The 18624-nt window shown below is 48.1% G+C and overlaps 2 protein-coding genes across 2 annotated transcripts in view; one reads left to right on the forward strand and one right to left on the reverse strand.

The window, feature by feature from the left end:
• Window positions 1-3638: 3638 nt before the first annotated feature.
• On the forward strand, window positions 3639-6610 carry LOC103588207 (chromosome unknown open reading frame, human C22orf31). The gene is made up of 3 exons (XM_008569826.1): window positions 3639-3662; window positions 4802-5250; window positions 6196-6610. Exons 1-3 carry the CDS (start codon window positions 3639-3641, stop codon window positions 6608-6610), a joined length of 888 nt encoding a protein of 295 aa, XP_008568048.1.
• A 4583-nt stretch (window positions 6611-11193) lies between these two features.
• The window catches only part of ZNRF3 (zinc and ring finger 3), a 57815-nt gene continuing 50384 nt past the window's right edge, over window positions 11194-18624 (reverse strand). Inside the window, exons 4-9 of the mRNA XM_008569827.1 lie at window positions 18364-18495; window positions 16963-17073; window positions 15704-15871; window positions 13892-13994; window positions 11439-12754; window positions 11194-11271 (exon numbers count right to left, since the gene is read on the reverse strand). Of these exons, the coding sequence (XP_008568049.1) occupies window positions 11194-11271; window positions 11439-12754; window positions 13892-13994; window positions 15704-15871; window positions 16963-17073; window positions 18364-18495 (1908 nt within the window). The remainder of the gene's footprint in view (window positions 11272-11438; window positions 12755-13891; window positions 13995-15703; window positions 15872-16962; window positions 17074-18363; window positions 18496-18624) is intronic.

An 18624-nucleotide genomic window follows, 5' to 3' on the forward strand; every position in this document is an offset into this window, starting at 1 on the left:
GCCTCCTTGTCTTCAGAGGGTTCTGTTCTTACTGAGTGGTCCAAGGAAGGGATTAGGGTGGGGCAAGTGAGATATTCACCTCAGGCACACACTTTAAAGGGACTTAAAAAAAAAAACACAGTAACGGGCCGGCCCGGTGGCGCACTCGGGAGAGTGTGGTGCTGATAACACCAAGGCCACGGGTTTGGATCTCATGACCACAGTAACGGGCCGGTGGTGGCGCACTCGGGAGAGTGTGGTGCTGATAACACCAAGGCCACGGGTTTGGATCTCATGTGGTGCTGATAACACCAAGGCCACGGGTTTGGATCTCATGTGGTGCTGATAACACCAAGGCCACGGGTTCGGATCTCATGTGGTGCTGATAACACCAAGGCCACGGGTTTGGATCTCATATAGGGATGGCTGGTTTGCTCACTTGGGAGAGTGTGGTGCTGACAACACCAAGTCAAGGGTTGAGATCCCCTTCCCCGCCATCTTTAAAAAAAAAAAAAAAGGGCCGGCCCGTGGCTCTCTCGGGAGAGTGCAGTGCTGATAACACCGAGGCCACGGGTTCGGATCTTATATAGGGATGGCCGGGTGGCTCACTTGGGAGAGTGTGGCGCTGACAACACCAAGCCAAGGGTTGAGATCCCCTTCCCCGCCATCTTTAAAAAAAAAAAAAAAGGGCCGGCCCGTGGCTCTCTCGGGAGAGTGCAGTGCTGATAACACCGAGGCCACGGGTTCGGATCTTATATAGGGATGGCCGGGTGGCTCACTTGGGAGAGTGTGGCGCTGACAACACCAAGCCAAGGGTTGAGATCCCCTTCCCCGCCATCTTTAAAAAAAAAAAAAAAGGGCCGGCCCGTGGCTCTCTCGGGAGAGTGCAGTGCTGATAACACCGAGGCCACGGGTTCGGATCTTATATAGGGATGGCCGGGTGGCTCACTTGGGAGAGTGTGGCGCTGACAACACCAAGCCAAGGGTTGAGATCCCCTTCCCCGCCATCTTTAAAAAAAAAAAAAAAGGGCCGGCCCGTGGCTCTCTCGGGAGAGTGCAGTGCTGATAACACCGAGGCCACGGGTTCGGATCTTATATAGGGATGGCCGGGTGGCTCACTTGGGAGAGTGTGGCGCTGACAACACCAAGCCAAGGGTTGAGATCCCCTTCCCCGCCATCTTTAAAAAAAAAAAAAAAAACAGTAACAAACTAAGTAACCAAGATAAGTAAATATTATTTATTAGATATTTTATACATCTAATAAAAATATTTAGTAAATAGTATCTTGATACAATATTTAAACAATATAAATGAACACAAACAATTCTACGATGGTCAAAATATCTGCCTTAGTCTGTTTTCTGTTGCTATAACTGAATACCGCAGATCGGGTAGTTTATAAAGAAGAGAGGTTTATTTAGCTCATGGTTCTGGAGGCTGGGAAATCTAAGAGCATGGCACCAACATCTGGTGAGGGCCTACTTGCCACTGTAACATGGCAGAAGGCATCACATGGCAAGAGCAAGAGCGTGCATGTCAGCTCAGGTCTCTGTTCCTCTTCTTAAAAAGCCACCAGTCCCATCATGGGGACCCCACCCTGATGACCTTATTTAAACCTAATTACCTCCTAAAGTCACCACCTCCAATCAACACATGAATTTGGAGGTTAAGTTTCCAACACATAAAATTTTAGGGACACATTCAAGTGATAGTATTATCAAAAAAAATTTTTTTTTTTTTCCGTGTCCGGCAACGGATCGCAACCCTCAGTGTTGCCCCCGTACCAGACCGGGGACCGGCAACGGGATCGCAACCCTCGGTGTTGCCCCCGCTCCTCGCTCAGCCAGTGAGCGGGAACCGGTCTGTATGTGGGATCCGAACCCTCGGGCGGGAGCGCCGCCACACTTCCCAAGCGGCGCACTATCCAGTGCACCACCGGGCCAGCCCGTATTATCAAAATTTTAATTAAAGACAGGATCTGTATTCCTGATTTTCCTTTAGCTTTAGATTTGGCTCAGCACTGTATTGTTACTGACCCTATCTCCTAGGATTCTGGTTCAGACAACTAGTCATGGAAAATTCAAGAGAAGCAATAGTTTGCTTATTCTGCTGGGGGTGAGGGAAGAGAAGGAATTTTTTTTTTTTTTTTTTTTTGTCTTTTTCCGTGTCCGGCAACGGATCGCAACCCTCAGTGTTGCCCCCGCACCGGACCGGGGACCGGCAACGGGACTGCAACCCTCGTCGTTGCTCCCGTGCCTCGCTCAGCCAGTGAGCGGGAACCGGTCTGTATGTGGGATCCGAACCCTCGGGCGGGAGCGCCGGCATGAGGCAGGGGGAGGAAAGCCTTCGAGAACTCTCCGTCCTAGGAAGTGCCTTAGCATCCCAAACCTGCCATCGACACTTGGATGCCAAGGATGCTCAGAATCTTGTCCCCTCAAGCCGCTGGGAGCCTGCAGGCTGCCTTCAGAAGGGCAGGGCCCACGGCATGGCTGCCGAGTGACAAACGTCACAGGGGGATGACACTTGCCAACACAGGGCACGTTTCACAGACAAAACCTCCCTCCTGGACCCTAAAACCTATGGTGCATTCCACGGGACGGTTTTGCTACAGGCTCAGCCGTCAAGATCCAATTTTAGTAATATGGAGTAACAATTTTTTAAATGGAAAGGAGAGATTTCTTCCCAAAAAGTTCATGATGTCACCCCCCCCCCAATTTTACTACTGGTTTAAATTTAAAAAGAAAAAAAAGCATCCCAGCAACCCGTGAAGTCTCTTCACAGATGGCCACCTGAGCCAGCGGCGAGGTCACCCTCCTTTCCTTCTTGGCTCGGAGTCTACAATTCCAATGGCAATGGAGAGTTTTAAGAAATTGTCACCACATTGGGCATCCCAGTTGTCCTTAACCAGAAGGGACTGTAAAGCCACCATCCCTGTTTTGGTCAGGCCCGTGAGAGGGCTGAGTTGTTGGACCTGAAAATCCATCTAAACCTAAGGGATACATTTTACCCCATCCAGGCAGTGGACACATTTTGCATTTCTTTTGGGATTAAACGTTTTGGGGACTCGACATATTTTGCTGGAACTGACCCACCTCTTGGGAGGTAAGGCCAGGGCTCTTCGCTGAATGGACACCATTGTTCTCCCAAGTGTCTGTTGGTCCAGATGCCGCCAGCCAGGAGGTGGTTCCACCTTGGGGCCTGTGGTGCGGTCTGCCTGTAGGCTTTGATTCACTCCAGGGACACCACTTCAAAATTCAAAAAGGCAACACATGCAATTCCAGGAGCCCCTGCCAGACTCATACTCTGATTTTCCATCATTTCACTCTCCTCCCCCTCAGGAAGGAGCCTCCTTTGGCATTTTGTGTATGAAAAATCAAAACCACCAACAGGACAAGCACTTGATAAGGAGCAAGGCATTACCCAAGAGTTCCCAGGAAGAGGCGTCTTTGTTCTTGTTTCAAGCCCTTGACACTACTAACAGCTCTAATTACTGCATTTGCCATGGGATGTAAAATAAAACCACATTCCAGAAATCATGTAGTCTCCCCAGGAGAGACACGCAGGGAGAGGTGCCCAGGGCTGCAGGAACATGTTCTTTCATTTCTGGTCCCTAACCTTGGCAGCTATTCTGAGAATTTAACAGTACCTTCTTTATGTGCATGGAGGAGAACACTTTTGCACACGTAAGGATGCATCTAACTACCTGTATCCACAAATCTGGTCTGCATATTTGACTGCATTTTGTGCAAAGCATGCTTCTTAAGAATGTTAGGTCCTTCAAAATTCACCCAAGCAATTTTGGGGAAAATGAGGACTTCAGAAGTATCTAACGCTATAAGCACAACAAAATGGAACTTCTTCCAATATAATTTAACTGTAAAATCTGATGATGTAAGACCCACCCATACCCACATCACAAACCAAAGTGACATCACAAATACTAGAGATAATGGTTCAAAACTGCCTGCACATGAGCCCAAATCTAAACAAACTGCAATTTGCCCATACATGACTGAGTCAGAGAAAGATAGGTGACTAGAAATATTAAAACCAAACAAAAACAAAACAAAAAGAAACAAGAGAAAAAGGAGAAAGAAAATACATATTTCTTCCCCCTACTAAACTAGCTAAAATAAAATTTAAGGCAACTGAAATATGGTAAGGTGATTTTATTTTTTATAGATGGCATTTCTTTGAAAGCAAGGTCTCTTTAAGTATGTGATTCTAATCTATCCAAATTGTTCTCTTGTTCTTGGCCGGCCCCAGGAAATGGAGGCCAGCATCACTTATGTTGTGGTCGTGCTTTTGCCTTTATGGACCCCCAAGTCTGTTTATTTCCTTGTTTAGAAGCTCTTCTTGGCTCATAGCAATCTGGATAGAAAGTGGATTCAGTGTTTGGTAGGACTTATCTGCTGTGATTTCTCTGTTGCTGCATGGTTGAGGAGTGACTACGACTCATACAGGTCTTGAATGACCCTGCCTCCCATTTCTTTCTTGCCATGGATTCCCTTGTCTTTCCAGCAGACAGGAATTGTCTTCTATACCTTGTAAACCCTCTCTGACCCCCAACTTCCTGCCCCAGCATGCTATGTTCTTTGAGAACCTGAACATCACTGTGATCTTGTGAAGTTACTATCTCTTCCCTTCTTGGTATAAAAGGCTTTGGTGAGTAGGAGAGGGGATATATAGCAAGATTTCTAGGAGCTGTGTGAAAGGAATGGTCTATAAAATGATGTTCACACCTTGCCTCCAAAGTAGACCTTCTAGTCTGTGCTTGAGAACTGGTCTTTTTTTTATTTCCTTTCCCTCCTTATAATTCTAGCATCCAATCTCTGTGAGACGGGACCCCAGCATCCCCATCTATGGACTCCGGCAGTCCATCTTATTGAACACCAGGCTTCAGGACTGCTATGTGGACTCTCCAGCTCTCACCAACATCTGGATGGCCAGAACATGTGCAAAGCAGAACATCAATGCCCCAGCACCAGGTACCACCTCTTCTTGGGAAGTTGTAAAGAACCCGTTAGTTCCCAGTTCGTTTTCCCTGGTTAAGCTTGTGCTTAGGCGGCAACCGAAGGCTAAGTGCTGCCCAGAACCATGCAAGTTTGAAGACACAAATCTCTCGAAGAGATTAAAGCCCAAGGACAATTCGGCAATGAAAGCCACCCAGCAGGTCAGGATAAGAAACTCCATCAGTTTCAAGAGCAGGCGGCCAGCAAGCCAGCTTCCGGGCTCACCTAGTCACAGGAGGCCTGCAGAGGCATCAGAGAGGTAGACGACGGCCAGTTGGGGAGAAAATGTGATGGGTGGGGAGAAGGTAAAGGTAAAGCTAGAGGACACTTAACTCTTGAGATTCATACCAAGTAAAGGAAACCCTAAAGTTGAAGACCGGATTGGAGGGGGAGGGTGCTGGGTTGCAGCATGATAGAGTGGACAAAGTTCTGGGGTTGTGCTGTTTATTTATACTCTGCCTAGTTCTATAGAAGGATGAGGTGGCTTTCATACACACAGACAAAAGACACTTAATGTGGAGGGAAAATAATGGTGAGAAAAAAGGATAGGATATGGATAATGTGTACTTATGTACATATACACCCGCCACAGGTAAGCTACAGATCTGGCTGTGAACTTCCACATCAAGATCTTGGCATCCAGAGGCCTGATCTGAGTCCATCTTTGTCACTCCATGGTGGCCAGCAGAGCTCAGAGTGTGCCCTGGAGCTAGGCTGTCAGGGTTAAAATCCCAACTGTCTATAATTGAGGACAACCTTGGGCTTAAGCTCTTTGTGCCTTGATTTTTATCATATAAAATGGGGGATAATGGCCATGTCCTCATAGGACTTCTTGAAGATTAAATGAGTTAATACATGCACAGGGCTTTTGAACAGAGCCTGGCACAGAGTAAATAATTAGGATCCTAATTCAGCATCTACTGGCATTCAATAGATGACAGCTGTGGATATTAACCTTATAGCTGTGTGGCCTTGGGCAAACCAATTCCAATTTCCTTGCCTTTAAAGCTGTCTCCTGCTGACCTAAGAGGGTTATGGGGAACACACACAGTGTATACATAGAGGAACTCAGTAAACTAGAACATGCTAGACAAATGTTGGTTGTTGCTGTAACCAAGACTCTGGGACACAAATCCCAGATAATTATTCTGAGCTCCCTTCTCAAGTTTTAGCTTTGACTTCTCTGCTTTCTTCCTGGCTAGAGTAAAGAAAGTTCAAAGGAGAAAAAACTAACAGTCCGCCAAGATCTTGAGGACAGATATGCTGAACATGTGGCTGCCACCCAAGCACTACCCTGGGATAGTGGGACAGCAGCTTGGAAGGGCCAAGTGCTGCTTCCTGAAACCCGAAAGAGACAGCAATTGTCAGAGGACACCTTAACCATCCACGGCCTCCCCACAGAGGGTTACCGGGTTCTGTACCAAGCTGTGGTGGAGCCTATGCTGTGGAATCCTTCAGGAACCCCCAAGAAGTACAGCTTGCAGCTGGGCAAGGCCATCAAACAAAAGCTCTGGGAGGCTCTGCGTGGTCAGGCTGCCACACCCGAAGGTGCTCAGAAGGATGTGTTACCTGGCAGAAAGTGGCTGGGTGTCCATGAGGAGCCTGTGCCCAAGAAATAGCCTAAGTTAAGGACAGAAAAATAGGAACAGGAATTCATGGGATTAGGATATTCTCTGCTAGACGTATGAAAAATAAACACCAGTTTGCACTTTCCAAGTAATCTGAGTGCTTTACAAATTAGTGACTACCCTCCCAGGGAAATAAGACAGACAGGTATGGGACTCACTCAAGATATTACTTCCTGTAAGAGCTTGAGGGTCATAGGGAAAGGCCTGGCAGATGAAGCCAATGATTTATATTCAGCCTCTATTCCCTATTTTTAAAAAGTGGACTGCTAGGTTCTTCGTCATTGCCTACCACTTTCTTAGCTCCCTTCACACAGGACTGAACAAAATGGCTACCACTGCCTCAAGGCTATAAACCCACACACTCTAGCAGATGCTCTCCCAGGACACCACCTAAATCCCCAGTAACCTGGACTCTAAGTTAACAGGAGAGGAAGTTTTACAGCCGCTTTCATGGGCCAGTTTAAGTTAAAGCACTGCCCCATGCAAACTTCTCCTTTGTAGAATCTGTAGACCTTTACCAAACAGAGCAGTAACAACATATAACGCATACTTGATAAAATTGTATTTTTGTTTTACAGTCATTTGTACAATTTGTTACAAAACCATAGAAGACTACAACTTGTTTTAAATCATTTTTGGTCTGCAAATATGTAAAATCTGTGTGCAATTATCATGTATTTACAGGGTCTTGGGTTAGTCATTTTCAATGATTATTCCAACAATGTCACACTCTCAACATAAGACATGGCTTAAGATAAATATATTAGTAAATAAATATTCTGAGAACATATTTCCATAAATGAAATGTGCTGCTATACATATACAGAATATACATAAATTGTTTTCTAGCTTTTAAAACATTTTTTTAAAAATGGTAATATTGGAAAAAGAGCCCTTAGACCATTTTAGTACAAAATCTTTACAGCAAAGTCTTTACAAAATATCTTTTAAGTGCTATGGGAGAAATTTTTTTAAAAAACATTCTAAAATAGTGCCTTGTTAGACCAACACAATAAAAAAAAGTATATAAAGAATAGAAAAAGGCAGTTCTGTTTTAAAAACAATACTCTTGATTAGTAATTATTTTTTAGACCTCATTTTAAAAGCATTAGTCCTGCATGAACTTCGAGTAGAGACCAACCAGCAGCGCTTAGGGGAGGGTCTGAGCAGTGGGACGGCTGATGAAGCTTTACAAAATGGCTTGGATTTGGAAAGGAGGAGGAAGAGACTAAGGGTTAAAGCCAGCTTACTGGGGCTGTGTCCACAAAGAAGTACCTCATTGGCCAGAACACCCAAACTTCCATTTTTGGCTGGTTCTAAAACTCTTCAGTTTACATGGCTGTCTACACCCAGGGCTAGGCCATGGGACCACGCTCAACACTCACACCCCAACTTGGGGTGGCATGGAGTAGTTCTTAGTGGAAAATGAAATGCTCCCAGTTTCCATGGCCATATAACCACCACCCACCACTGGGAATCCAGAGAAAAAGGCTTGTCATTATTATTGATGTCTTACAACTTCAAAAATGACATCTTTTGATTTAAATGGTGAAGCAATAAGATAGTTGGTTATTTTATTCTGGTGACCTCGCTGTGTGATGAGGCAACACAAATGTAAAAGACATGGTTGATATTTAAGGTTTTAAAATTTCATTTATGTTTCTACCACTTGTAAACTACAAAAATCAAATGTGCTTTTTTTTTGCCATCTGCAGTTACCACTCTTTCAAATGAAAATTTGACACATTTATTTTAATAAGCCCAGTTGAAGCCACATTCTCTACTCATCTGTTTATTACTTAAGGCTTACTAAGGAGTGGTTTTCCAGCCGGGGCTAAAGAAAGCCACTTTGGGGGTACGGTTTCAGACAGGGAAGATAATATGTACTCAAAGGCATTAAAAACAAAAAAGCAAAACCACAAACAAAAAAAAAATCTCAACAATGAGAAGCTGCTTTTTGCAGTTCATGTTAAAAGCAATACCCCTTCCATAAAACCATGTAATGCAAGCTGTTGTCCTCAGCAGCTGCTACTCCTGGCCCAAGAAATAAAGGCGGCCCAGATCACATGTCAAAAGCTTAGGCGCTTCTCACACCCTCGCCAACAGGTGTGCTGGGCACAGCCCTGGGAGCAGCCCTCTCAACAATGAGAAGCTGCTTTTTGCAGTTCATGTTAAAAGCAATACCCCTTCCATAAAACCATGTAATACAAGCTGTTGTCCTCAGCAGCTGCTACTCCTGGCCCAAGAAATAAAGGCGGCCCAGATCACATGTCAACAGCTTAGGCGCTTCTCACACCCTCGCCAACAGGTGTGCTGGGCACAGCCCTGGGAGCAGCCCCCAAGGGACTGCACCCAAGGCTGGAGGACAAATTTCACCACAGTGAGTTCCTAAATGGCTAATGGCTCAACCATTTCATGCTGGAATTTTATTCTGTCAAATCTTGGCTAGAAATAAGTAAATTTCCTCATTATAGGATGGGGGTTTTAAGAAAAAAGTATTCTGATATGGTGAGATTCTCATTCTTAATGTTCTGGTCTAGATCTTGGGCTGACTTCCTGTGAGCCTGACTGGAGAGGGGTTATCACAGTTGCCTGGCAACCCAGGATGGTCCCTAATTCTCCACCTCCTGGGGGCCAGATCCCAAGGTTCCTATTCTGCAAATCAGCTTTTATTCCCAATGGGCCAAACTCTTTCATATGGCAACAAATACCTACTGAATGAATAAGAGTGACCAGAAGAGTCAGTGAACACAAGGGCTAATATGATTAATTTCCTCCAAAAAAATATTTTTTTAAAGAACTCAAGGAATACACTGGACAAAAAGGATGACAATCCCTGATCTGAAGTAGCTTTAAATAGATTCTCTCTCCCTTTTAAAAATGAAACATCTTTTAAACAACCAAAACGGTCTGGATTTTTATTCTCCCTCCCCCTATAAGAAAAAAAAAAAAAAAAAAAAAAGGCTGGAAAAATATATAAAAGCCTACCCTTTGGGTCTAAACTATCTGATAGTCTCTGTCTCAGGGAGAATCAATACATAATAGTGCATTAGGTAGACAGGATAGTAGACATCTGCAGGCGAGATGAGCGATTTCAGCCATGAGGCAGAGGGCTGAATAACCCTGAAGCGGTGCTTCCATAGGGAAAAGGGATGGGAAAGGTGTCATTCAAACAGAGCTCAGTGCAGAGCCCGTGGAGTCCGGGCATGTGTCCCCAGGAAGCAGCAGCTGAGGGGCGTGGTTGCCCTCACACACACGCATGCGCACAAGCATGCTCCAGCACCTTCCATCCCTTCTCTATGAAGAGCAACCCCCCCGCCTCCCTCCCACCGGCAGCCACATAGGACACCGAAGCCACAATACTACATTCCTCCTGTGTGTTTGCCCCTACACACCCGTTGAATCATTTCTGCAGCCGATAGCAGTAAGCCCAGGGCCACGGAGGGGAGAGCCTCCTTCCCCGCCCTAGGGGTCAGAGTTCAGGAAGAGGATTCCCCGAGAACATTGCCCTTGCTAGGACCTGGACCTCTGCCAAGATCAGGACCGTGAACTCCGTCATTTTACTTGGTACGATGACCCCAGGGGACAGATTGAGGATATTGGGCAGAACTGTCCCTGTCACCCTGGGGCTTATGTAGCAATGGCTTGACCCAGTTCCCCAGTGCTGCAGACCTTCCACCCTATTCCTCGCTGTTTCCGTCACCTGCCTAAAAGAGTGGGCTGGAGAGACCTGACATTTTGTACATTGGGATTTGCCATGAGAAAGAGGCAGCTTTGCATTGTTCCTCAGAGTTTGTACCCATATCAACTAGCTTTAGTTCAAGTTTCTGGTTCATTTCTAAGGCAGGTGTAGCCCTGAGCTTTTCAAAGGCCTGAGCTCCCTCTGGGGAGACAACAGTATCTACACATGATGTGGTTCATTTAATGCAGCAGTGTTTTTTTTTTTCTTTTTTCAGCGAAAGTTGGCAATTAGGGTTCTTTAAAATATATATATTTAAATAACTTTTTACATTTACATATAATATCTTTTAAAAAAAAGCAGAGAACTCAATCCCACACACCTTGGAACCCCAAGCACACACATTTTACAAAACAGAGTAACATGTTATCAAAGGAGGCAAAGGACTCAGAGAATTTTGTCTGTTGGTTTGTTAATGGGGCATGGTGGGGAGTTGCCACAGGTGGCTCACATTTTGGGTTGAGAAGAAGGGCTCTCTCTATTACCACTTTTGTGTGTTTGTCAAAGCTAAAAAAAAAATTTGTTTTGAAGGAAGTCAGAGTTTGGAGTCTCCCTATAGTTCCCAATTTCCAGATAAGAGTTCCTTCCATGCTCAGGTTCCCGTGCTGCCGCTGTCTGCTGGGCAAGAACCCGGTCCTGGGAGAGAGAGAGAACAATCATCAGGGGAGGCAGCTGGCACGGCAGGCTTCAGGCACAATGCACAGGGACCCGGCAGGGGATTCGGGCGCCCCTGTCCTGTGTGTGTGGTGGGCTCTCAGCAAGTGATAGCTCATAATGGTGGATGGACTGTGTCTAAACTAAAGGGCTGAAGCAGGGCTCCTCTTCTGAGAGGGGTTCAGTCTGTGCTGAGGGCACAGTTGCCTCCTTGTAAGCCAGCCTCCCTCATCTGGATGCGCAGCACCTTCTGGAAGCCCTTAGGTGGCATGAAAACAATGTACAAAAGAGATGTTAACTGAGTGCCCAATGTGTCAGGCCCTGTTGTACAGTGGAGAGGACCCTCTCACAGAGCTTACAGACCTCACTATGAAGTAATCTCGGATTGGGATGATTTAGGAAGTAAAGAGAGGGCGCAAGAGTGACCTTGGAGGGAGCTGGTGCGTCCTCATATTTCACCCCATCTGTCCTAGGCAAATGGTCTGGGTGAAGGCTGTATGGGCCCTGGGAGCTTCCTGGCTGTGGATCCCCACCCACAGGGCCGCAGCCCTCACAGAGGGGGGGACCCAGGAGCGAGGAACTGGCTGCTCCTGCACTGGGCCCCAATGTGGAGGGCTGGAGCTCGCAGCAGCAGGCACAAGACGGCCCCTCAGAGCCCCCCTTCCAGGTCCTCATGAGGTCTGGGGCACCCCCAGGAGAAGCCTCGAGCCCCACTTCTGAGGTAGAGCTGTTGGGCCCCCTGTGCTCCAGGGAGGAGTTGCTGCTGTAGTTCATCTCCAGGCTGCACGTGGACAGCTGGTCCCCCGAGGGAGAGGCAGGGCCCGGCCAAGGCTCTCCCCGCCCAGCACCATGACTATGTGCTGCCGGTAGCTCCTCAGGTGGTGGGGAGCCCTCGAGGTGCCCGGCAGGCCCCCGTGCTGAGCCCCCTACGTCGCTGGTGTGACAGGGGCTCCGGCTACGGTAGATGAAGGGGTCATAGTCGCTGCTGAGGGAGCTGCGGAAGGTGGAGCAGCTCCCATACACGCCCTGGTTGCTGACCTCAGTGCAGTCCACCACAGAGTCGCTAGAGGAACAGTGACATTGGCCAGAGCTGCTGCTGCTGCTGTCACTGCCGGGGCAGTCAGCCAGGTAGCCACTGCACACTGAGCGGTGGCCATGGTAGCAGCTAAAGCTGGATGTGCTGCCACTCTCCAGGTGGGAGGACGGGGCCACGTGCACCACGGTGGGGAAGAGCAGGCTGCTGCCACCGCCACTTGGCGCAAAGGCACGGGATGGGCCCCTGGGAGCCAGGCTGGGTGGAGGCGGCCCCTCCTGCTCTGGGTAGCTGAGGCCCTGGAAGTAGTAGTGTTGGTACATGGTCTCGTACTGGGAAAAGCAAGCTGCCTTGGAGAAGCTACGGCCACTAAACTTGGGCCTGCGGAAGGGGTGGGCTGGTGAGTAGGCCCGGTGCTCCAGGCCGCAGCGGTGAGCAGCCAGGGTGTGGTCCAGGTGGAGGGGTGGGTAGCCACGGATGTAGGTGGGGGTCTGTGGAGAATAGAGGCTCTGCTCCCCGTGCCGGTCCATGGTCAGAAGCGTGATGGGGTTCCCGTGGGAGTCCATGCTTGTCCTCGTAGGGTAGGCTGGGATGGCGTTGGTCCTGTGCACGCGGCCGGGGTAATGCACTGGCAAGGTCACCCTCTGCTGCCGCCCACGCGAGAGGTTGTTTGGCTCCACACAGACGGCACTTGGGTTTCCCTTTTGTTCTGGGGAGAGGGGGAGGGAACAAAGTAAGCAGGGCTGAGTGTACCGGTGTCAGGAGTGGAGGGATAAGAAAGGGCAAAGACTCAAGCAGCAGGCTTGGTGATGTGTCAGGGTGCCCATTCTCATGATCCTACCGCTATCTAAGCTGTCACCAAACTTGGCTGTGCTGGCAGAGGCTGACCTGTCTCTCCGTGTGAAAGGTGGTCATCCTGTAAGGGCCTGATAGAATTTGGATGTGTTGTCCCCACCAAAACTCATGTGGAAATCTAATCCCCAATGTGGCAGTGTTGGAAACTGATTGAGTCATGGGCGCGGATCCCTCATGGATGGATTAGTGCTCTCCCTAGGTGGGGGGATTAATGAGTGAGTTCTCGCTCTATTAGTTGCCACGAGAGCTAGTTGTTTAAAAGACCCTAGCACTTCCTCCCTCTCTCTCTTGCTTCCTCTTGCCATGTGATCTGCTTGTACCCGCTGGCTGCCTGCCGCTTTCCACCATGAGTAGAAGCAGACTGAGGTCCGTGCCAGATGCAGCTGTCCCAGAATCGTAAGCCAAATAAACCTCTGTTCTTTATAAATTACCCGCTCTCAGGTATTTCTGTTACAGCAACACAAAACGGACTAATACAGAGCCCACCTCGCATCTCCCCACTGCTCTGCTGACAAGGGCCCCACAGGAGTTGGCAGAGAAGAGCAGGGATACAAAGAGCCTTCTGCCCCCGTCCATAGCACAGTGATGCAGGAGCAACACTGCAAACCTGCCGCTACACACTCAACGTCTCTTATGGCCCTGGGAACAACCCCATGGTCCTCGGTACGGGCAAGCATCACCACTATTATTCCTGCTGAAGAGATTGGGAGCCTCAGGCCTGGAAAGGCCAGAAGTCTTGCCCAAGGCCAGGAAGCTTGTTAATATGAAGCCCAAACCTGAACTTGGGGCAATTCTTAATGCCAGGCTCTCCTAAAGGTGTACAGCCACATTCTCCAAAATCCTAGGCCACCATGTCTCCAAATCTGGAAGGCAATGCTGCAATGGTTTTGCTCACTCACGAGCCTGTAGCATGTCACATTCTAGCTAGGCATGTGGTAGGGACAGTGTCCTCCAACTTGACTCTTCAACGATAGAGGCAGGAGACAGTTACCTATGATGTTGTGCCGACAGTGGGGGCAGGTATGGTGCTGCAGCAGCCACGGGTCCACGCACTTCCTGTGAAACCGGTGAGTACAGGGGATAACCCGCAGCTCCTGGGAAGAGAAAGAGGGGACACAGCCTGAAGGGAGGGCACAGGCCAGGCAGAGGGCAGTTCTGCCGTCAGCCCCACATGTGCTTCCTCCTGCGGAGCCAAGTGTAGACACAGGAGCCCTGCTCACCATGCCAGTGCCCTTCCTCACTGTCTCACCCACCTCCAGCTACAGGTCAGCTCAGTGCCCTAGATGCAGGGCCCATGGATGGGTTCTATGGAGAAGGAAACCGCTCGCCAGCCAGCCCCAGCCCTCAGTGTTAAAGGAGCAGGAGCATACAAAAGCAGGCCTCTTCCCTGTAGTTGGAGGAGGGTGCGCACATTCATACTTCCACAAAGAGAAGACCAAAGCCTTGTGTTAGTGAGGATGGGAAGCCTGGGGTGTGCAGAGAGATGCATCTCTGTGGTGGTAGCTGCCTCTAGGTACCCCAAATGGGGACAAGTAGAAAGGAAGATCCCTGGGACTTGGGATTGACAGGTACAGCAGAAAAGGGGCAAAGTTCTCCTGTCTCCTCCTCCCCTGAACCCTCAACACTCACCACGGGGGCACATGGTTTATAACAAAAGCAGCCTATTTGGAGAGAATGTGGTGGCATTTTCTGGGGCAGAACCACCTTTGGACTTCCTGAGCCTAATCATCCTCCAAATTTGCTAATTTTGTCTTTTCATTTTCCAACCAATCTGGAACACAATAATCTTCAAACTAATACCTAACATTGTGCCTGACAGAGTACCAAGAGGTCTACTTGTGTTTTCTCATGTAACCTTTGTGGTGATCTGGAATGTCAGTCAGTCTTGGGACCACATCATAAGCACAGGCACAGAGAATGAAGTTGCTTGCCCAAGATCACAAAGAACCCAGGGTTTTCTCATGTAACCTTTGTGGTGATCTGGAATGTCAGTCAGTCTTGGGCCCACATCATAAGCACAGGCACAGAGAATGAAGTTGCTTGCCCAAGATCACAAAGAACCCAGGCAGTCTGCATCCAGTGTCCATGCGAGAATCTGTTATCCTAAAGGCCTCTGCAAAAACTTTATCATCCAACAGTCTAGACAACAGTGGAACATTTTCATCAAAGGGACATAAAATGCCTGCAATTCTCAAGTGGTTTGCTCCCTGCTCCCCAATTCTGTGTGTATGTATATATATATGCATCTATCTATCTAAAGACTAAACAAATGTGGCAAAATGTTAACAACGGATGGTTCTAGGTGAATCATCATTCACCTAGACGTATATGACTTATATCATTCACAGTACTATTTTTGCAACTTTTCTGAAGATTTGAAATTTTCAAAATAAAGAGCTACAAGGAAAAAGGGTCTTGTCTCTTTATAAGTAAAAACACCAAGTCAAGTATCAAGTTGAGTCTCAGAGTTTTCAGAAAAGTGATTCTAAAACAAAGTTAACCTGTGTCAATGTTCTTAAAACCAGATGTTTTCTGGCCTACTGTATATTAAGGATCAGCTTATAAAATCACCTAATGTTCAGCTGGGTCCTCTGGAGAGCATATCTCTGTGTGTGGCCACCCCTTCCCTGGGGAAACGGTTACAGTGTCTCAGGCCATCCCCTAGAAACCTGGGCATTTAAGCCCTTCAGCTCGTGCAGAGCTAGGGGAACAGGATATGGGCCCTGTCCTTGTAGGTGTGGGGCTCATCTGCTGACCCGCCCACCTCCTCCCCACCCAGGAAGGGCCCTGCCTCTGCCGTTACCTCTCCGTCGATATACTTCTCCAGGCAGATGGCGCAGTCAGACGTGGAGCTACTGCTGAGTGTGTCCAGGGCCCCACAGCTTCCCTCCCGACGCCCCTTGTTCTTGGAGTTGAACTTTCTGGTTTCCATCTTCTCCAGAGCCTGCACGGCCAGCCTGTTCATGGAATTCTGCACAGAAGAATGTGGTCCATGTTAGGGTCTGGTGTGTACTGTCAGAGGGAGTCACTCCCAGGGCCTTGGCACTCAAAGCACCAGGACAAGCAAACAATTAGACTTTATCAGGCCAGAACAGACTTTTGAGAAATCACTCCAAATTCAGACTTCCAGAGCACATACTTTCCAGACCCCCAGTGTCCACAACATCAGGCCAGGCTTTTCCCAAGTGGCAGTACTAGCAGAGGTCTGTCCTTCCATTTGAAGGCAGGGGCCTCCTGCAAGTACTTGGCCCTGCTGCTTCTCAACTCTATGAGACCCTGAGTTATTAACCCGCTCTACACCAAGGGTACCTCCTTCTTACACTGCAGGAAGTTGTGAGGGTAAATGAGACAATGTGTGTAAGTCTCAGCACCTGGCAAATAGGATGCGCTCAATAAACACCAGCCACTGTTCCGCTGGTGGAGGTTGCTAGACCCTCATGAGAACTTAAGTGATTCTCCCCCTCGACAGCTTGCCTACCAAGATCCACCATCTCGCTCCTGAGACATGACACTGACATACATTTGGGAGTCTAGATTCCTGCTTGTCTTCACACACCCTCCACCCCCACATCTTTCCTTCCTACAAACACACAGCCATGTGCCAGTTGGAGTACTCTGGCAGTACCCTGTTTATCAAGAGTCACCCGGACAGCTTGGTAGAGGCAGATTCGGATTCATAGTTCTGGGGTGGGGCCTGAGATTCTGCATTTCTATCAAGCTCCCAGGTGATGTTGATGCTGCTGGTCTCCAGCTTCTGTTTGAGGAGCAAGGCTCTAGGGCTCCACATTAACATTTAAACATTTCTTTCGAAAAGCTGACCGGAAACATCCCTGATGCTCAGCCTTTGTAAGACTGGCTCTTTTGGAACAGGGAAGGCACAGGGCTGTACATCTTGCTCTTAATTTTCTCCATCTTTGCTGTTTCTAGGCCACTGGGAACAGGCTGCAGAGCTCAGAGTCCTTGGCCATGAGGTTCCACTGTGGACCGTCAACTGACGACAGCCTGGTTTCTACCAGCAATGGGCAATGGGGTCAACGTTCATGGGCTGCTCTGAGGTATTACCTGACTGCGTCGCTGTTTCAGCTTGATTTTAACAAGGAGGATGAGGCAGACCAAGGAGACCACGACAAAGAAAGCCAGGAAAATCCCCATGTCAAAGTATTCGGTGGGTTGCTGGAACAGAACACAGACACAGTGAGTCACAGCCTCTCTTCAGCCTGGCAATCGCCAGATGGGCTGTGCTGCCTGGTTGGCAAAAGGACGAGGTGATTGGGGTAAGTTTCCCTTAACTTGCAGGAAGTTCCTAGGGCTCTGCTCACGCACACATGGTGAGCTCTCGAGGCCCAGGTAGTGTCTTTGATGTGACCCGGAGGATGCCTGCAGCGGTCTCAGCCAGGTCCCCCATAGCCAAGGGAGCTCTACTCGTAAAGCCTGGCTCCCAGGGGAACAGCACGGATTGTGCTGTAGCCCGTAAGAAGGGCCCTTCCAAATAAACACAAATAATCACATTTATAGGACAAAGGAGTGAGTGTCATGTTTTGAGGGAACAGTGATTACTAACCATATAATTAATGGTTTACAACAACTCAGAAAATTGTATGCTGCTTCCACAAATATCAGCTTCCACTACAGTGAGTCACATTTACCAAAGTGCTTTTTTCCTTTAAAAAGAAGCCAGCAAGTCAGTTCTGCAAACTCCCTCTTGTTTTAGTTCTTGCCTGTTCCCTCACAGCACACTGCTTCCTAAAACCTTGAAGCCACCTTATCTAGGACACGGACTTAGCCAATAGGAATAAAGCTTTGCTGGCTGGATGCTGTGTGTATTAAGATACTTTGTGCATGAGAAAGAATCGTCCTACATGTGAATATTCCAATATTTGTCAGGGGGAAATAAAACATATATGGGGCACCTGCCCTAGGTTCTTAGAATCCTTTAGCCTGAGATTTTGGCAGAAGTCAAGGGTTAATGGCCAGCAGTGTCTCTTCGACACACTTAAGAGAAGCCTAAACACTATTCAGGGGCCAGGAAATTCAACCCCAGTTGAAAACTAAGTTTTCCAGACTCAAATGTAAGTTAGGGAGTTTCAATAAGGTAATTTTCCCTACAGGAAGAAGGAAGACATGGGAAGCCAAGAGCTGGATGTCCCGTCCCTTCTGTCCTCCCTAGACTGCCTTTCAGAGGGAGATGGGATGGAAGAGAAAGAAGGATAAGAGGTTACCAAGAAGGAATGCCAGGTGGAAGAGACCAGAGACATCTTAGCACAAATCATCTATTTCTAGTAAGATTTTTCAAATTCCCTATAAAGATATATGGGTAAAATTTCTCCCTGGTCTCGTCCTAAAGCTGATCTAAACCTGCAGGAACCTAGGGTACACTGGTATTTCAGACAGAAAGAAGACAGGAATGAAAGCATGAAGCTCAAAGGAAATAAAGGCACTGGGCCAGCCGGTGCAGAGGCTCACTCGCGGAGGGCGGTGCTGGATCCTTGCTCGAGCCACTTTCTGCTTGTTGACGATGTTCATCAGCTTGATGGCATCCGCACCCTTCACATATACTACTGGCCTCTTGAGCGGGTCTTCTGAGCCCTGGTTTAGCTAACGAAGAAGAGAAGTCCTGGTTAAAACATGCACTTACTTTAAGAAGCAGGAGAGAGAGAATGGCCAGAGGAAAAGAACGCTAAATGCCCATCTAGAAATCCTCAAACTCTTCAAGCATCATAGCCT

This window comes from Galeopterus variegatus, unplaced genomic scaffold (genome assembly GCF_000696425.1).
Source record: "Galeopterus variegatus unplaced genomic scaffold, G_variegatus-3.0.2 Scaffold535, whole genome shotgun sequence".
Lineage (NCBI taxonomy): Eukaryota > Metazoa > Chordata > Mammalia > Dermoptera > Cynocephalidae > Galeopterus > Galeopterus variegatus.

Bases quoted from the DNA above. Each gene is read 5' to 3' on its own strand.
- LOC103588207 (XM_008569826.1), top strand. From the start codon at position 3,639: ATGGAGGAGAACACTTTTGCACAC. The intron at 3,663-4,801 runs GTAAGGATGCAT...TTATAATTCTAG, and splicing joins AGGAGAACACTTTTGCACAC to CATCCAATCTCTGTGAGACG. The intron at 5,251-6,195 runs GTAGACGACGGC...TCCTGGCTAGAG, and splicing joins CCTGCAGAGGCATCAGAGAG to TAAAGAAAGTTCAAAGGAGA.